Source organism: Ailuropoda melanoleuca, chromosome 4 (assembly GCF_002007445.2).
Source record: "Ailuropoda melanoleuca isolate Jingjing chromosome 4, ASM200744v2, whole genome shotgun sequence".
In the NCBI taxonomy this organism is placed as follows: Eukaryota; Metazoa; Chordata; class Mammalia; order Carnivora; family Ursidae; genus Ailuropoda; species Ailuropoda melanoleuca.
This window is the reverse complement of record NC_048221.1, coordinates 32,957,449-32,976,800: the sequence shown is the minus strand read 5'-3', so window position 1 is coordinate 32,976,800 and position 19,352 is coordinate 32,957,449. Positions and strand designations below refer to the sequence as shown.

The window sequence follows — 19,352 nt, the reverse complement described above, 5'->3', positions numbered from 1 at the left end:
TCATCCCTGCACCAAGAAGGGAAATGGATCGCTGCAGGCTTGGAGGAGCAAAGAGGTGCAGCAGAAGCAGGCTGACTCCGGGGGCAGTCAGATAAGAGACTGTTAAAGTAATTAATTGTCTACTGCAGCACACAGACAAGGGCCCTTAAGTGAAGAAGGGATTTACCACATGATAGAGATCTGCTTTCTCTCTGCCAGATGCTTCAGTCATGAAGCTATTGAAACAGACGTTCTGTGTCCCACAGCCCAATAATTGCCAAGCCTCATCTCTAACTGGCTCTGGCACTGCAGAAAGCAAATGGGATAATTCAAGGCCTTTTCCTTTTTTTTTTTTTTTTCCCCTCCTGCTCACGTCTATAGAAGATGGCAGACAACCAGATTATTCTGTTCAAGCTAATACTAGCTGTATACTTGTATGAATGCAGCTGTCATTTCAGTGGCCTTGTCTTCAAACGGGAAGAAGATGGTCCATGTAAGACACACTCTCAAGAAAAAAAGAAGAGAACCTAGCGTTATCTCTTTGATTCTGCATCTCAGTTACAGTTTCTTTCCAGCCTGTCACCCAGCAGAGAGCTGGATCCCCATGCTCTGGCTTTCTTAAGGATATTTGGGCTCACTTCCCAAGTCCGATTTTGGACTCTCTTCCCAGATTTGGAAATGCATGTCCATGTAAGGAGGCTGGGTTGCAGAGCCTCTGGGGGCAGACCCAGCAAACTGTGTTTTGGTTTGCGGGCTTTCCCTTTCATGAAGAGGTAAGAACTCTGGAAATACAGATTTAGACTGCTGGAGCGGGAAAGGGGCTTGGAGAGCATGTCTGGTCTGCGGAGGGTTTTCAAAATGTCTTTGTGCAGAAGTGTGTGTCTGTATGTATACGTTCCTGGCAAACTGCCTGGAGGCTTCATCTGAGTTCGGGGAAGCTAGAATCACAAATAGATGAGACTCTGCAAGTCCAGGTTCCTTGTTATTTGTTGCACAGCTGAAACACTGGAATAACTGGCCCACATGTCCCGAGCTCCTCGGAACTCTGAGCACCGGTGAGGCTCTGGCCCTGGGTGCGAGGGCGTCGCCCTCTGGGGACGGCAGAGCTGTGATTCGCAGAACCCCATGTCACAGACATGGAAGAGCAACCAGGAGGGGATGGTCTTTCTCCCCAAACCCTTTTCTGACTCTTTCAGCCTCATCAGTGGTTTCAGGGTGGTTTTGTTTTGCATCGTGTATTTTGACCTTTTGTCACTGTTCCCTGTTTGCCAGTGTTGAATTCGGAGCTAGATGAAAACCTGGAAGGCAGGTAGCACCCCCCAAGTGGGTGTTAACTAATCCATAGGTATGACAAATGTTCGTTTTTGTGAGCTCATGTGACTTCTCTGCCTTTAAAAAACTCTTTTAAAATTCTTTATCTTTTGGGGCACCTGGGTGGCTTAGTTGGGTAAGTGTCTGCCTTCAGCTCAGGTCATGATCCCAGGGTCCTGGGATGGAGCCCCACATCGTCGGGCTTCCTGCTTAGTGGGGAATCTGCTTCTCCCTCTGCCCGTCTTCCTGTTCATGCTCTCTCTCTCGCAAATAAATCTTAAAAACAAAATTCTTTGTCTTTTATTGAACATTGCAGTATCGTCTTCCCTTGGCCAACTTGGCACTGTTTTTTGATTTACTTTGTACGAGATTTTTCAAACTGCCAATTTAAAATGAGAAATTTCTTCTTGTTGTTACAGGTACCTCAATAACAATGAGCTGACAGCCGTGCCGTCGCTGGGTGCTGTTGCTTCTCACATCGTCTCTCTCTTCCTGTAAGTGATGTCACTCGAGGAAGCCTGAGCTGGGTTGTGAGGCAGTGGTATTGTCTTGTGGACATTTGGTGGTAGGAAAACTTGTGTCCCTGTGCTTGCTGGTGCAGAACAGCCTTTGTCCACATAGCCCTAATGCTCGTGACAAGTGTTTTGCTCGCTATTTTGAGGTTTGTAGAATGAACACTGGAAGACTCGCCTCACCTAATCTGGGGGAAAATTGGTCTTCTCCGTGCCAAAAGGTGTATAGAAATAATAAGTGTCTTGGTCTTACTGGGTAAATTGCAGCTTGGAGTGAATGAGCTGGAGTGAAAGGAAGCCGTGTGAATTACAAGACAGCAAGCTCGTGTTTGTGACAATGAATCTGGTCATGTGACCCAGTTCACTTTTACAGCTTTAAAAAAGAAAATATCCCCCGGCCTCTGAAATCAAGCTAAAAGTAAGGAATCTGTTGATGTGGTCAAGTGTTCGACAACACGCTGGAAATGATAAAGGCTATAAAGGGACTTTAAAAGGAAGGGAGGATGCAAGCGGGACGTGTTCTCGTCAGAGCTGCTAAGAGCCTTTGCTCCTGAGCGATGCCCATGTCAGCCCTCAGCGGGAGAGGCTTGCTTGTGTGAAACCCGCCCAGAGGTCCTTCCAGATAAACCCCCCAAGTGCCAACAGTTTTCTCAGCCAGATTCTCTGGACAGCCTCCTCAGCAGAGCACCTCTCTCTCCACACTAAATTTCCTTCTTCCACACCAGCCCTGCCTATTTTTATTTGATTTTGGTTCTGCCAGTGTTAGAGCTCGTTTGCTCACCTGCATGTATCTTTTCTCGACACCGAGGCTTGGCAGGCGGAGCAGAGGGACTTGGTGGGAAGACGTCATCCATATGATGGCTCTTGTAGCTTGCAGGTGTCAGGTTTTTGCTGGCAACAGGCCCTGTGTTTGGGAGGTGCTCTATCCTTATAAGATGGGGTGTTGGGCTTAACCCTTTTCAAGGCATTGCAGGATTGAAATAGCACGGGGTTAGAACGGTGGCCCCAGCTCCGTGTCCTGGAGAAACAGCTCTCTCTCCAAACATCATTGTCGTCATTTACAGAGATTCTTTAATCCATTTTACACATGAGGAAGGTGAGCCAGAGATTTGAGAGAAGTGCATTGTAGTATAGGAAACTCCTGGGTCGTGCATAACACATACAAGGTGTTTGACAGATGGTGGCTGCTGCTTCTGGCTTGTGGCCGCTTGTCACATGGCCCCAGGGGCCTTGGCATGATCTTACCCTTAGGGCAACAGGATCTGTGAGTCAGTGCGTGTTTCTGTGGAGTGCTCGAATGAAGGTTGTGGCCTTTTGTCCCAAGATGGACAGGCAAGCATCTGACTGTGTCTTTGTACCCATCTGCCTGTGTGTCCAGCATCTGGAAAGTGTTGAACTCCTGGCTAAATTAAATGAGTTACCCATACTGGAGCCTAATTAAGGATGTGATGCTCCCTGTATATTCATAGAGCAAAGCACTAGAAGATGCTTTTAACTTCTTGCTACTTAAAGTATGGTTCCTGGGCCAACAATGTCCTACCTGCACTGAACTCGTTAGAAATGCAGGATCTCAGGCCTCAGCTCAGTCGCACTGGATGAGAAGCTGCCTTAGTAAGGTCCTTTGGCCCTTTGCGCACTCATTCAAGTGTGAGAAGCGCTGCTTTCCCTCCCCTTGCTCTTCCCTCCGGGAGGAAACCAGGAACACAGGGAACATCTCTGCGTCACCAACAGGAAACCAGGGATCCCTGAGTTCCTGTAAGTTGCCAAGTGGAGAGGTAGAACTGAGACTGCACACAGAGGCCTGTGGCGTGCTCTTTTTCTTTATCTGCCCCCATGCACTGGGTGCGGGAGCATGGCAGGTGACTCTGAGCCGCCCATTGCCGGAGACCGGCAGGGCCCCCAGCTTGCCCTGGGGGCCTGTCGTACTTTGAATCACGCCTTGCTCTGCTGACTAAAAATACATTTCTGTTCCTTGGCCCAAGTGCCTGGAGCCGTGGGGCCGGTTGGCCTTGTTCCTGCTATTCCAATTAGACAGCGTTAAACTATGTAAAGCAGGGAGAAGAAATAAAGACTCCCTCCTGGTTTTGAGTGAGTCTGGAAAATGCAGGTTAGTATTGGCGGCCTCCTCTTTGGCGGGACGCTGGTCTCCATCTGACTTGGTCAGTGATTTCTCTGAAACCACAGAAACTGAAGGGTATTGATCTTCCTTTTCTCTGAGAGGCCTGTGTTCCCTGGATTCAGTGCCTGCAAAGTTAGGTTAGCAGCATGACTTCTGGGTAGCAAGATCATGGATAATTTTGCTATCATCCTTCATGCCTTTCTGTATTTCCCAAGGGGACTGTGCAAAGGACAGGGACGAAAGTAGCAGCGGGCAGCGTGTCCCTCCAGCCTGGCTCAGGAAGTGCTCAGCATCTCTGTTCCCAGGACCATTCCCATTCACCAGGCCTTGAAGAACGTGTTTTGCTGGTGTGTCTATCGCTCTTCAGAAACACTGAATTAAAAAGTGTCATGTTCAACAAATACGTAGTAGGTCCCTTCTGTGCCCCTGAGGTTGGGGCCCAGAGGCCATCTGAGAGTGTCCTCACCAGGGTTCGGTGCTATCACATCTGGGAAGCCCCTAGCATAGTGTGTGAAAACATGGTAAGTCAGCACGCTCCATACATGTCTCATTTCATGCCCTAACCCCCAGATTCGTATTTGCATCGCACCCTCCCATTGTGGGCAGCCCGAGGAGCTGGAAAATAAGCGAAATGTGCAAAGGGACTAGCTGGCAGAGACCAGCTGAGTAGAGGAGTGGCACAGCTTTCTGGGGACGTGTTCATAGGTGGGGGCCTCAGGGAAAGGGCAGACCTGGCATGCATCCTGCTCTGACTGATGTCATGGCCTGGGACAGGTTGCTTTTGTCTCCTCTGTTGAATGAAGGGGCTGAGACAGTTTCATATTCCTTCTGTGACGCGGAAACTGAGCGTAGGGGCGGTCAGGTCATGAGAGAAATGACGGACCCTGCTGTGCTGTAAGCACTCGGGCAGCACACTGGCTCCCACAGAAGTAGTGGGTTTGTGGTCTGCAGCTCCGACACCTGTCCATGCTGACGTTTGCCTCTGGAAATCAGCTCGGCATCTCCATGCTTGGTTTTCAGTGACCTGAGTCCCTGTCCGTGACCTGGCTCCTTGCTCACAGGACAGTGCTCTGAGGCCCCAGGCGTCAGGGCATCAGGGCCCTCCTTCACAGGGGTCACAGTTGGGAGGGCCCCGCGGAGGGGAGCGGTGGTTTATTTTGCGTCCGGCTTTACTGTCAGGGCTTTAGCGCAGACTCCTGCAGAGTTTTGGGAACTGAAGTCATTCAGTAAAATTTCAATTGGTTAATCCTTTCTGATTAAAGGCATCTAATTCAATTAAAGTAGTTGTCAGAGAGCAGATTTATTTGCATCATGTTCTGAGGATAATGCCAAAGCCATTTGTCCTTACTAACAAAAAAGCATGAAACTCAAGGAAAGCTTTTAATAGGATTGGGGTGGGGACTGAGGCAGCTAATTTGATAAAACAGTTCTCAGAAGAAGAAACAAGAGTTTTGTTAAAAGGGAGCAGAATCTGCTGGTAGATTTTTACGTTTCCGTTTTTTGTGTGTGTGTGTGTTTTAATTTGAAGTCCAGGAAACTCATGTTACGATTCCCACGGCAACAGTAATTTTGTCTGATGCATAAGTGACATTTCTGGTGAAGAAAAATTTCTGCTTTTCCTGTGGTGTTACTGCACTTGTATCATTGAGAAGATCGGTTACAGTGGAAACGGTTGGGTTTTTTTCAGTCCTAGGAGTAAAAAGCTTGCTGTGAAATCGACGTTTGCTTTTTTGTCTCATCCGTGTCAGCTGTAACATGTTTCCCATCCGGCCCTGGGCTCGGTCCAGGTAACTTCTTTTCCAGTTCGGGGTGGGGGGGTGGTGGTGGTGGTGTGTGTGTGTGTGTGTGTGTGTTAAGGAACCTCTATCCCTGACCTGGGGCTCCAGCTCACCACCCTGAGACTGAGAGTGGCCGACGGAGCCAGTCAGGCGCCCCACAGTTGGTGTATATTTTAAACCTCGTCCCTTCCCTGTGTCTTGTTCACTCTCCACTGCCTTTGGCCTAGGTCGGATGGGCGAGCTCGGCAGAGATGACTTGCACACAATTACTTGTGACTCTGTAACAGTACTATTAAAACCCCTTAGGTTTCTGTCTTATTTGAAAACACATCATAACACCGTTTACTTCTAGTCATGAAAACAAATTTTTTAAAAAAATAATTTGTTCTAAAAATCTTAAAAAAAAAAAAAAGCGGTGCCTGGGTGGCACAGCGGTTAAGCGTCTGCCTTCGGCTCAGGGCGTGATCCCGGCGTTATGGGATCGAGCCCCACATCAGGCTCCTCCGCTATGAGCCTGCTTCTTCCTCTCCCGCTCCCCCTGCTTGTGCTCCCTCTCTCGCTGGCTGTCTCTGTCTCTGTCGAATAAATAAAATCTTTAAAAAAAAATAATTTGTTCTAAAGATTTTCAGTAATCTTTACACCCAGTGTGCAGCTTGAACTCACAACCCCAAGATCAAGGTTAAAAGTCACGTGCTCCACGGATGGAGCCAGCTGGGTGTCCCTTGAAAACTAATTTTTTTATTGAGATAAAATTAACATCACCTAAAACTCACTGTTTTAAGCATTTTAGAGTATATAGTTCAGCGGCTTTTAGTTCATTCTCAGTGTTTTGCAGCCATCATCAGTTTCTAATTCCAGAATGTTGTCATTACCTAAAAACAAACAAACAAACAAACAAAAAACCATACCCCATCCCCTTCCTCTCAGACTCCTGGCAACCACTAATCTGAAAATTAATTTTTTTTTTGAGAAAAGTATTTTTCTCTCATGTTAGCAAAATGTATTTGGAAGACTTAGAATAATTTAAGTAAAAATATCAGAGGCGGATGTCAGTCTCCACAGTTACCTATTTTGCTATGACCTCTTGGCTAAAGAAAAATGGATTAAGTAAAAGGGATGGTATATTTAACATGTCTTCATTGTAACTTCCAGAGAATAAAAACCTGGAAGGAATGAAACCTGGTGTCCTGTGACCCCACTCAGAGCCGGTTAAGTAGAAGGAGCCCTGGGTGGAATAGAGGGAGCCCGAGGCCATGGAGGATAGAGTGTTCTTCTTGGCTGTATCTTCTGGGGAAGTAAGATCAATAGCAGTTCTTAACTTTCCATGTGCCTGCCCAGTAAACCTTCTAGAACAAAGAGGGGCCAAATCAGTCTTCTTTACAGGCTCATTAAATCAAAGATCACTTCACACTGAGGTCTAATTAAAGAGCAGGCCTTGCAGGGGAGTCAGTGATGATTTGGCCGTGGCTGCTCAGGACTGAGGGGAGGAATTAGTCTCTAAGAGGGTCCGAAAGCCAGAAGCCACGGAGAAGGGGAACCGGAACTCAGCTGGCTCATCTTGGGGCCCGAAGCTAGGCTGTTAGTGATCAGGCGTATGGCACAGGAGAAAGTACACGGAGTAATAAATAGCTGGCTGGGGTTCCTGAAAGCACGTGTATGTGTGTGTGTGTGTGTGTTTCTCCCCCTAGTGAGTTGGGATGAGGCTTCTTGCCTTTCTCTTCAATTAGCTACCTTTAAAACTTTCTCCATATTGCCTCACCTGGAGGAAGGTCATCATCTGCAGACATAATACAGAATTGATATTAAAACCTTTGTTGTTGGTTTTTTGTTTTTTCTACACACCACGTTCATCCCCAGAAGTATGAAATGACACTTCATTTGGGAATCTTGAGCAGTCATCTCAGACGGTGAAGCTCCTTGTATATGGACACGTAGCTGGAGCTGGGGGGCCTGGCTTGTAGGTGTGTGTGCTGAGTGAGTGAGTGAGGTGGGTGTAGCAATTCTCCCAGAGGTATACGACCGTCCCTCCTGTAGAGGAATTTGCTAAACCATCCATAAATCATGAGACTAAGAGTGGGCTTAATCCAGTTTCTTAGAAAATGTGGAATTGGGTAGCCCTTGCCCCATTCTGCTTCAGAGACGCGTCCTTCCCCTGAGAAGCCCGTGTAGCCGTGCTGGAAGTAAGGCCAGTCTGTTTTGATGTTGGTGTGCAAGGATACCCCTGTCTGCGCTGTTGGCGGCTTTGTATTGCCTTCTCCTCGGAAGTGTGGAGTTAATAGTGACAGAAACACTCGAGGCAGAAACTGAACAAAGTCGTGTTTAAAAAGTCCCAAGGCAGATTTCAGTGAACGTCCTTGTTCCTTGAGCAGTCTGTGGCCCATGGGTTTTCCACACGCTAGAGGGAAGCTGTGGCCCTAGTCAGAAAACAACACATTATGTATGAAAAGGGGGCCGCGTTTCCTCTCCTATGTCTTCAGAGCCGTGCTCACTTTCTGCCTTCTTTGCCCAGTGTCGTTGGTGTGAACTGAAACTTTGCTCTAGATGAAACAGCACACCCATTCCCTTGGGAGATCATGGCTTTTTTTCCCCATCACCTCTGTGATTCTCAACCTGAGCCACCTGTCAGCATCACCTAGAAGGCTTGCTGAGACCCAGATGGCCAGGCTTCAGCCCGTTTCTGATCCAGCGGGTCTGCAGTGCTGTTCAAGAATTTGCCTTGCTCCCAAGTTCCCAGGTGTTGCTGCTGGTCTGGGAACCCACCTTTGAGAATCACTGCCTGGTTTTACATAGGGATGGGGGTGTTGGGCGCTCCAAAACTCAGGTGTGGCGTCCTTACAAAACTGCTTAGCTTTTGGAGGGCAGTAAATTACTTAAGACGAGTTCCTGCTGTTGCCGGTTTGACACTGGGCATTTGTTTGGGGCAGCGGGGCTTAAAAGCCTGGTGAGATATTTACTCCTGAAGAAGGTGCTGGGGAGCAGAACTGATCTCACTGTGGCTGTGGGTTTGAGGCTCACGGCTGTTATAAATTTGTCTCTGCTTAATTTGCTGTGTATTGGTGATCACGCAAATCTCCCCAGCAGACCTTCGCCAGTTACTGCAGAAGCAGGGAGCGCTTGGTGAACACCTAGCCTGGCAGGGGACCTGTTCCTGCCTCGGTATGAAAGGCTCTGCGTACCGCCCCGCCTCCCTGGGCAGGAAGAGCCCGTGCAGGGAGGTGCTTTTAGCACCATTTACCTTCCTGATGGTTATCAGTCACTACTATCAGATAAATCTTTGCCCTCGTCTGAGACGTGAATGGTACTCCTTTGTTCCAGGTGCAAGTTAAAGCGGGCGTCTGAAAGGTGGGCAGTCATCCCCTGTCCTAATGGAATCAAAACTCAGGGCCCACACCTGCCCGCCCACCCCCTTACTCACCCGCTGGTGTCCCTGTGTTCTGCCACCAGGAGGCTGTCATCCTGGTCATCCGTGAGCAAAAGAGAGTGGGGGAGGAGGAGGTGGGTTCAGGATGGAGACCAGCGGCTCAGATGGAGGGCTGCTGCGGCTTGCTCTGAGATGAAGCCACACAGACATGCCCCATGGACTGGGGTTTCTGCCCCCAAGGAACTCCTAGGCTAGCTGCAGAGAAAGGTGGGTGAGCAGACCGTCGTAATGCAGGTGAGGGCCTGGCAAGGTCTATGGGGTTCCTCACTGCTGTCGCTGATGGGCTGTGAGAGGGGGAAGTTTCCGCCGTGGAGTGACAGTTTAGCTGAGGCTCCCCCGGCCTGGATCTCCTTTCTCCCCCCCCCACCCCACACAAGTAAGTTACAGGCATCACATGGAGCTCCTGGCATGCTTGGCTATCGACCGACATGTTGGGTCCTTGGAGATGTACTCACAGGACATGGCTCTCTCCATTTTAAGGCCCATGTGCCCGTCCCCATTTTTTGCTTTGTCAGCAGGCAGGCTGCTGTGAAGAGCCAGCAAGCTTCTGTTGGAAGGCAGACCAGGACCCCTGGTTCTTAGAACTGCAGCCTTATCAGCCGCTGGATACCACCAATGAGCCTCAAAGTCGAAAATTAAACACCCGGTTTACAAGGAAAGCAGCTGGCTGTCCCGGAAACTTCCCAGGGGTTCTGTCGTGCAGACTGCCTCTTGCCCTGAGTCTAAGGGAGCCTTTTGCTGGGAAAGGAGCTACAGTGGCCCCCACTGCAAGCCTGCCAAATCACACAGTCATGACTTGTCATTTTCCTTTTTCTCTCTCTCTCTCTCTTTGTGAGTGGGGGTGGTGAGGCAGCCAGATGAGCGGTACATCTGCAAGTCATTTGCTGAGAAAGTGAAGCGAACACCAGCTGTGGGTCTGGGGAGCCGCGCAAGGGGAGGCGGGGGAAATAGGCACAGGCTCATGGAGGTCACTGTCTTTTTTGGGAACTCGGTAGCTTAGGTTCTGTGGTTCAGAGTTGGCTTGTGGTGTGTGTGTGCCTCTCCCCTCCTCTCTTTCTCATTTCTTCTGGTGACCAGGTAAATTTAAAATATAGTCCAAGACCCATTGAGCACAGGATGCCTGGGTGTGTGGATGGTGTGGGAGGGAAGTGCCTCTCCTCGCACCCGTGGGTGCTGAAAGCCCTGCAGGGCTCTGTGAGCACCGGCCCGCAGGTGGAGGCCTTCTGGGTTGCTCCATCGCCTGTGTGAAAGGGGCCGCCCCCGCCCATATCAACAGTCTCCTTCCAAGCGGGACCATTTCCTCCTCCTCCTCCCACCTCGGCCACTTCCTGCAGGTGGCTTCTGTAATCCACTTACCACTGGGGAAGCCTCAGGAGTGTGTGCACCTAATCCGAAAATGGCTGGCTCGACTTTGACCCGCGTGGTGACCTTGCAAAGAAGGCAGGGCCTATTGTGTCTGCTCACACCTGGGAGCCATTTCCAGCTTTTATAGCCCAAGTGGAAGAAATGTGTTTGCATTTAGGCCCGGCCTTCCTTTCATAAGGTCTGTCATTGTTGGGTGTTAGGGAGGGAATATGAGATTCGCCCTGCTTATTCAGAGGAGGGGGACCTGCAAGATAGAAGAGTTTACGCGTTGTATTGAGTCACACAAAATTGCCGTTTCTTTGTAGTTCAGAAGTGATCAAAATATCAGCTGTTTTGGGGTGCTTGGGTGGCTCATTGGTTGAGCATCGGACTCTTGGTTTCAGCTGAGGTCATGATCTCAGGGTCATGGGATCGGGCCCCACTTTGGGCTCTGTGCTCAGCACCGAGTCTGCATGAGACTCTCCCTCTCTGCCTGCTCATGTGAGCTCGTGCTCTCTCTCTGGAATAAATAACTAAATCTTTAAAAAAAAAAAAAAGCCACCTCTTAGGGTTCCACCTTCCGAGATGAAACATGGCGGTGGTCGGTGTGTGTGGTTCCCTGACAGTGGAAGGCGTTGCCCTGTGTGCCTTCACGGGCTTCATTTCATTGTAGTTGTCTCTGCAGTCCCAGGAGATAGTGTAGGGTCTGTTTTAAGTACCTTTTACATATGAGACACCTGAGGCACAGAGAGGGCCAGAAACCTGGGTGAGGTCACACAGGAAGTGGCAAAGGTGGGTCGGTCTTGATTTCTGTCCACCTTTGGGGTTGGTACTCACTGTATAAAAGGAAGTGTGTGGCCTGGGAGGGTGTTGCAATCTCAAGTGCTGGCATACCAAGTTGTGTGAGGAGGGGGCATCCTGGGCACGGTGGCCAGAAGGCTCTGGTGGAGCTCCGGAGTGCAGGTGAGAGGTTCCTCCTGGGGCCACGGCATCTCTGAGAGCCGGGCACGTGCATGCCTCCTGCCTCAGCCATGCTGCCCTCAGGTGAACCTACTTGGGGCGGCGCTGGGCTGATTGTCATTGGCTGATGCACGGTGACCACAGGTACTCCCCTCACCCCCCATCACAGCCGCAGGTTAGTTATTCTGCGCTGATGGTGGTGGTCCGTGTTGGAGGGAAACTCAGTTTGTCTTCAGGTTTCTGCAGAGCCAGACATGTGGCGTGCTTGTGCCAGCAGCTTCTCGGGGAGTGGCGACCTGCTCTCCAAGACATCACTTCAAGCTGAATTCCTGCTCCGTGTCCTCATTTCCTGGATGCCTTTCAAACCCAGACAGCTGAGATAAAGGTGCCAGTTCGTGGTTTGTTCTGTCCGGCTCCTTCAACCAGGACATAGAAGAGTGTGTGTGAAGGCTGGCAGCAGGCAGCCATGTGGCACGCATGGGACGCCGCCCTTGAGGCCCCTGGTCTCTGCTCCGCTGGACAGATGGAGAGCATCTGTGGGGGCTAAGAAACATTTTATTGTCGGGGAGGAACCTGAGCGGGCTGCAGGGAGATGAGCTTGCAGAGACCCAGGCTCCCTCCCCAGGCAGCTGTAGGAAAGGCAGGTGCAAATGGGTCTTTCCAGCCGACCTCCATGCCTGCGCCCTAGAGCTTTAACGGGGAGGGCTAGCTCTGTAGAGTGCTTGGGGGAGGGGTCAGGATTGGCAGGATCTCCGGGTAAGCCTGCCTCCGTCCTCGCCCTTGCTGCGTTCTCTCGGCCTCAGTTTGCCTGCTCCTGCAAAAGTACTAGCTCATAACAGCCGGGTGTGCGGACTCACTGAACACCACGTGTGCTCCATGTGGTGTGTGCTGTACAGTGAACGGGCACCACGTGGGAGACACGACTTGGAGACCGACCGCTCTCCACGGAGACCCTGCGGTGTGCACGGAGCTGACCTGATTCTGCTGCCGTGTGCCGAGGGGCTTTGGCAGCCAAAGGGGGCACAGGGTATTTGCACATCCTAAAAACAGACCTCACTTGCAGAGACCCCTTATGGGTCAGTCACTCACTGGTGACCTATTTGAAGTTTCTAGATCATCCCCATATTTGTGTGCGTGTGTGTGTAGTCCTTAGCTTTCTCTTGGCGAATTCCTGGTATGGGAGCTCTGGAGTGCAGCAGTGGCACTGATTTCTCTCCTCTCCTTGCCCATTTCTTTACCTGGCTTGGGTGCAGCAATGCCAAGCAGATATCTGAACAGGGCTCCCATTCTTGGCTGCACGGTGGAATGACCTGAAAAAAAAAACAAAAAAAACAAAAAACAAAACCCCCAGAAAACCTAGATGCTCAGGCCCCATGCCAGGCCAAGTAAATCAAATGTCAGGGAGGGGGGTGGGCACTGGGTTCAGGCACTCGTGTTTTTTTTTTAAAGCTCCCAGGTCATTTCGATGTGCAGCTAAAGTTTCCATGAGCCCTAGCTGGGGGATTGCAACTGAACGGTATTGTCTTCCTTTCTCTCCTTCCCTCTCATACCTGTCACTGAAAATACCCAGGCTCCCCTGCCTTCCCGCCCTGTGCGCCCCCCCTTTTTTTTCCGTTTCTTTCTTTTCTTTCTTTTTCTGCTCCAGGTGGAGGGGAAATAAGGGCTACGGCTGACCTTCAGTTTAGCACTTAGGATTCTGGGGGCCCCGTTAGAGGTCTTCACTGTTGAATTAATTGGAAGACACTGTGAAGTTAACCACGTCATGACTGGAAAACTGCGTTGCCTTTGGGTTGCGTGGGGGCGGGCCTCGGGTCTGCTTGGACGTGCCCACCTCATTGGGTGATCACAGAGTTTGTGGATTTGCCACCTAATTTTGGGTCATTTGTTTCCCCAAAAGCCGGTGTACTGGACCATCTCTCACCTGCATTCCACCTGTGAGTCAGAGGAGTCCCCTTCTGATGGGGGCAAGTAAAATATAAGCAAAACCTATTCCAGTCTCTTCAAAACCTTATCCTTCACAATTCCAGAAGTAAGACTTCACTCTAGGAGCTGTAGAAAGGGAGGGTCCCCTCTGATCCCACCCAAAAGCTGTACTGGGATACAGTAGGATTCTAGCGCTAACGTTGAGTTTCGATGATTGTGTGATGTGTGTGATGGGGTTTTGTGAGGGTCATGTTTGCAATTGGTCCTTCCATAAGTAGAAAAAGGAACCAGAATTTTGGAAATGAAAGGGAAAGATTCTCGTAGACTTTTTAGAATGTGGTGTTTGTTCCAAATGGAGTGTGTGCTTTTTTATAAAGAGAAAAACAGTGGTTATCAGCACACACAGTGACGTTTTCCTGCCTCGTAATTTTTATTTGGTTCTGGGAGTCCGAGTGAGGACCAGCCGTCCCAGGGGCCCCCCTCCTCCTGGCCTTGCTGGCAGCAGGGCCGTAGTGATCCACCCTTTCACCCCCGAGGGCTCCTCCCAGGCCAGGTTGGCCCTGCTGCTCTCCCTCATCCTCCCGTGCGTGTTAACAGGACTTCTCCAGCAGTTCTGTGGTTCCACTTAGGAGTCCAGCACCTGTCTTCACTTTGCCCCATTCCCTGAGAAAGAGCTCCAGCTCCTGAGAGACTCAGTACATTGTCTGGGGAAATGGATTCAGAAAGCAAAGTACTGTGCATTGTGGACATAATCAGATGGGATCCCTGTGTGAGGCCAAGGTTCATCGTCTCCCTGCCTTGGTGGCCTCATGGGTCACCTCTGGGAGGAGAAAGCAGGTTGGTGAGGACCCCCCGCCTCTCCTTTGGCCGCTCCACTGTGGGCAGTTGAGCAGACAGCCTTGGTCCATTCTTTGCCCACCTTCAGCTGAATGTTGTGGTTTAGGGTGCCTCGTCTGCTGGCAGGAGAAGGTCCCTCACCTTCCTCTTGTCAGGACGTCACCCAGCCGAGCACATGTTACATCTTGACCCCAGAACACACGCCGTTCTGCAGTGGGGTGGGTGCTGGCCCCCAGGGTTGAGGGATGGGGAGGAAGCATCCTTTCTTCGGGTGCACATGGCCTCCCCCTCATCAGCACCAGTACCGTTCAGAGAGGAACCGGTGTCCAGCCACTTGGCTTCCAGCCCTTACTCTGCCAGAGACCCTGCCGCAGGGTCTTTCACGTGTCCCCTCTCCCCTGCTGTTCCGTCACCTGTAAGGAAAGGGGCTGGTTCTCTCTCGGCCACATTGAACCAGTGTCCAAAAGGCACAGGGCTGCTTCCCCTCCTGTCAGCCGTGGGCCCTAGCTGTGGACCCTGGGTTCCTGGAGGAGGCTCTGCTGGTGCCGAGTTCTGTCCGGTGGGTCGGCTGAGCACCGCGTTGAGAAGTCTGTGGGGTGAGGGTTCGCACCACAGCCAGCTGCTGATGTTCACTACCGAACCCGGGACCCGTAGCCTTTCTCTCCTGGGGGCTCCTCATGGCCTTGGCTCCAAAGTGCCCAGACTCAGCCCTTCTCTTCCTTTCTCCATTCCCTCCCCAGGGGACCCGCAGGGAGCTCCAGCCTCACCAGTCCCTGCTCCACACCTACCACACAGGGAACTGCCTGCCTTATGGTTGCCCTGCAGTCAGTGTTGGGGAGGAAATGAGGGAAGGATTCCTTTGTGACTTCCCCATCACCTATGAGATAAAGTGTTGGCTCTTGCAGATTTGTCCATTTCTTCCTCCCTCTTGCCACTTCCCGCCTTGACCTTTGCGTGAGACTGCACGGAGGGAAGCCCACACAGACTGTGTGTCTGGGTTCTGTGTCTGGTTGTCCCCGTGGCTTGAAACGGCTGCTCCTGGCCTCGCTGCCTCCCCCACACCGTGGTGTCCCTTCTGTCAATGCACCCATCACATCTATTTTTTTCCCCTCAACTCCAGTGTGTGTTTTTTGGATACAGGGTTTGGGGTAAGGGGGACAATGATACTGCAGTCAAAGATACCTTTTTTTTTTTTTCAACAGCAGTTGTACATAGTAGGCATCCCATACATGTTTGAGTGAACAAATAAATGAAGGATTAAATAAGTCAGTCCGTGAATAAGCGATTGTGGGGCATGGGGCAGGTATTGGGTAGTTCTAGACATTTATCATCAAGATGAAGGGACCAACTTTGGACAAGTAATAATAGAAGTAGTGTGTTGGGGGCTTCTGGGGGGCATGGCTCTTTCCGGCCAAGGGGTAAGACTTGGCTTTCCTGATTTGTTGACAAACTGGGCAGAGTATTATGGGAAAGATGGAGCAGAAACTCCTGCGTGGCAGGCAGTGCGTCTTTGAGGGAGGAGGGTGGGCCCCGCGGGCCCTTGTCTAGGTTGGAATTCTTACCTTGCTGCTTTCTAGATCTGAAGTTGCCGTCACCCTGGTGCGTGGGTATCTGCTCATGTGTGAGGGGTCAACAGGTGGTTTGAGGAGGGGCTTTCTCCAAAGTGAAGATGGAGAATCATGGCAGGTCCCTCCATGCCTCCAGCCCATCCTGACTACTTGTCCGAGTCAAAAAGTTCAGAAATCCTGGAGTTACAGACAAGTGGCTTTCTTTGCTACAGGACATGTCAGAGCCTTTAATAATGAGGGGGTGGGGCACAGTACAGTGCATCACCTGCAGCATGTGTTGTGTGGGATGAGTTGCATCACGTAAATTTACCAAGTGCAGAATCGAGCAGAATGAAAGGTAGCTTTATTCGAGCCCTTGTCGATACCTTTCCTTTGCTGGCCTGCTTTGGGAGCCTGCAAGGGCCCACGAGGGAGGATGTGTGCGGATATTCCAGAAGTGTTTCACAGAAGCCCTCCAAAGCTAGTGTTCCAGGGATGGTACTTGGGGAATCTCCTGTGTGGCAGTACAAGTCTGACCTGTGTCTAGCTGTGGACGCCTAGCGAGCCCTGCTGCTTAGCCAGGCAGCGCTGGGCTCGGGTGCAGTGGAGGGCACAGGACTGAGTGGTCCCTCCTGATGCACCAGGCAGGGGCCACGCTGGTCGTCGTCTTCCTTTTTTTTTTTTTTTTTTTTAAAGATTTTTTATTTATTTATTTGACAGAGAGAGACAGCGAGAGAGGGAACACAAGCAAGGGGAGTGTGAGAGGGAGAAGCAGGCTTCCCGCAGAGGAGGGAGACTGATGCGGCGCTTGATCCCAGGACACTGGGATCATGACTTGAGCCGAAGGCGGACACTTCATGACTGAGGCATCCAGGCGCCCCCCACACTGGTTTTCTAACAGGCTTTATCAACATCCCCCTTCGCACTACGAGTCCATACCCCCTTGTCCTTTCCTTAACAGTGGAAAATAAGGAAGCAGTTCATGCTTTTCCCTGGATTTCAGAAATCCCACAGTGCACAGCAGTGTTTGGTGCTTAGCTTTCAGAATGGAGTCCTACCAGGTATATTTCTGCTGGTTTGGAGGAACAGCTGGAGACCAAAAGAGGTAGCTGACTGGCTGAGTCCACCATGGAGTCTGCCGGGGCCTCAATCTGATTCCACAAGGAATGTCATGACCATTTTTTGTGTGTTTTGAATTTTTTATTTTTGAGATAATTGTAGATTCACATGCAATAGTAAAAAAAATAAATAACGTAGGAAGATTCTCCTATACCCTTAACCCAGTCTCCCCCCAGTAGTAACATTTTATAAAACTTTTGCAACTAAAATATTGACATTGATACAGTCAAGGTATAGAACATCTGCATCCCCAGAGAGATCCCTCATTTTGCCTTTTGAAGCCTCCGCATTTCCCTTCTGCCTCCACCTCCTGGGCAGTGTCTGATTTGCTCTCCGTGTATATAACTTCCATTTAAAGAATGTGTTATGAGTGGATTCACACAGCATGTAACCTTTTGGGAGTGGCTTCCTTCTAGGCAGCATAATCCCCTGGAGAGCCATCTCGGGTGTTGAGTGTATCAGTAGTTGCCTTCTCTTTGTTGCAGAGTAGTACTCCATGATATGGGTGTACCCACCTTGTTGAACCATTCACTTGTCGAAGGACATTGGGGGTGTTTCTCCATTGGGCCGTTAAGAATAAAGCTGGTATGAGCATTCACATGTGGGTTTTTGAGGGGATGTCCATTTTCATTTCTCTGGGATACATGCCCTGGAGCTGCTGCACGTAGGTAATGGTGCGTGGAGTTCTCTAAGACACTGCCCTGCTTTCCCAGCATGGTATACCATCTTGCATTCACACCAGCGGTGTATGAATGATTGGGTTCTCCACGTGTGGCCAGCATTTGGCATTGTAGTGTCTCTTGCCCATTTCCTAATTGGATTATTTGCTTTTTCCTGTTGAGTTTTCGGTTGTTTTTTGTTTTGTTTTTTTTTTTAATATTCTAGAAACTGGTTCTTTGTTGTACGTGTGGTTTGAAAGTATTTTCTCCTGGTCCGTAGCTTGTCTCTTCATCATCACAGGACCTTTCCCAAAGCAAATGTTTCTAATTTTGATGAAGTCCAGTGTATTAATTTTTCCTTTTTTCGTTTGTGCTTTTAGTGTCAAGTCGAAGAACTTTGCCTAGCTTGAGATCCCAAAGATTTTCTGCTGTATTCTCTCTAAAAGTTTGTAGTTTACATCTTACGTTTGGATCTATGATGGTAGGTTTGGTGTTTTGTTTTGTTTTGTTTTAACCCAAAGCAAAGAAGAAAACCGAAGCCTTGGTTTCAAGAAAGACAGAGCAAGTGTTGGCTCCTTCAGGAAGCTACAACGGGCATGGCGAGGGAATGGTATGCTTTTGGTGCAGAGCAGGGGGACTGGAGGCAGTGCCCCTTTGATGTTGTAGTGGGTCTTACCATCTTCAGGGTAGATAAGAAAGACTGCATTATAAGGCCAACTCCTTAATCCTCCCCAAGTGCAGTCAGATCCTATGTTGAAGGCTTGGGAAATTGTGTGCTAAGAGAGATCCTAAATCATATGACCAGGAGATCAGAAGTCTTCTAGATGGGGCAGGAAGTGGGCCTGGCTTTATTTTTAAAGGCGTATCAGTGGTGTCACTCCTGGGGGTCCCCCCGGGGGGGGGGGGGTCTTTTCTTGGAAACTGCAGCCAAGAGCAGAAGGAGCCTCCCTCTGTGCTGAACTGCAGAGCCCGGGGAAGCTGGCATAGGAAGCCCAGGGAAGGTTTTTACCGCCGGCAGAGGGAAGGTTCCCTCTGTGGCCCTCGAGGGGATTTCAGGGGCACCCTGGCACCCACAGACCCATCTCCGTGCTCGTAACCACAGGCTGTCTGATAAAGCTGCTTGGGCCTCTTCCCTCCAGAGAACAGCATGGCCTGGAGTCAGAGGAAAGCAGGGCTTGCATGCCGGTGGGGTGGGTGACCCCAGACCAGGACCTTACCTCTCGGAATCTGGCTTAACAGGGGCCTTCTCTGGTGGTAGAGCAATGGGTAAATAAGTTCCTGCTCCCCGGAGGATGCCCAGTTTTGTCTTGTCCTACTTAACTGCCTGCTGACACGCTGCGGGCTGAGGGTCTGGGAGACCCATGTGTGCCTGTGGAGGGGCGGGGGCATGCGCAGTGGCCTGCCGCAGGATTTGTGCCCTCCCCATCCCCGAGTGTGCAGAGTTGGGTCCACCCCTGATTGAAGTACACACGTGGGATGTAGCCTGGGTGACTGCCGAGAGGAGGCGGGTGGCACAGGGTGCTATCCAGAGAGGTCCTGTTCCCCAGGGATCCCCCTGCCTCCTGTGATGATGCAGGTACCACATACAGAGGCGGCGAGTGGGCTGTCTGGGCTCCGGTCCTAGCTGCCCTGCTTCCTGCTGTATTAACCTCCTGATGCCTCAGCATCCCCGTCTGTAAAAGAGGGGCAGTAGCAGCATCCGTCTCTTGGGTAGTCCTGAGGATTCGGCGAGCTTGCCAGAGCTGGGCCCCCGGGAGGCACTCACACAATGTTCATTTTGAGACCACTCTTCCTGCTACTGTGGCTCCTTGTACCACTGCTCTGTGTCTGCTGAGAAAGAAGT

At 50.6% G+C, this 19,352-nt stretch overlaps 1 protein-coding gene across 1 annotated transcript in view; it reads left to right on the top strand.

Annotated features, from left to right (window-relative positions):
* LRIG1 (leucine rich repeats and immunoglobulin like domains 1) overlaps positions 1-19,352 on the top strand; it is a 111,136-nt gene that overhangs the window by 43,564 nt on the left and 48,220 nt on the right. The window contains exon 3 of the mRNA XM_002920762.4: positions 1,710-1,784. Coding sequence (XP_002920808.4) covers positions 1,710-1,784 — 75 coding nt within the window. The remainder of the gene's footprint in view (positions 1-1,709; positions 1,785-19,352) is intronic.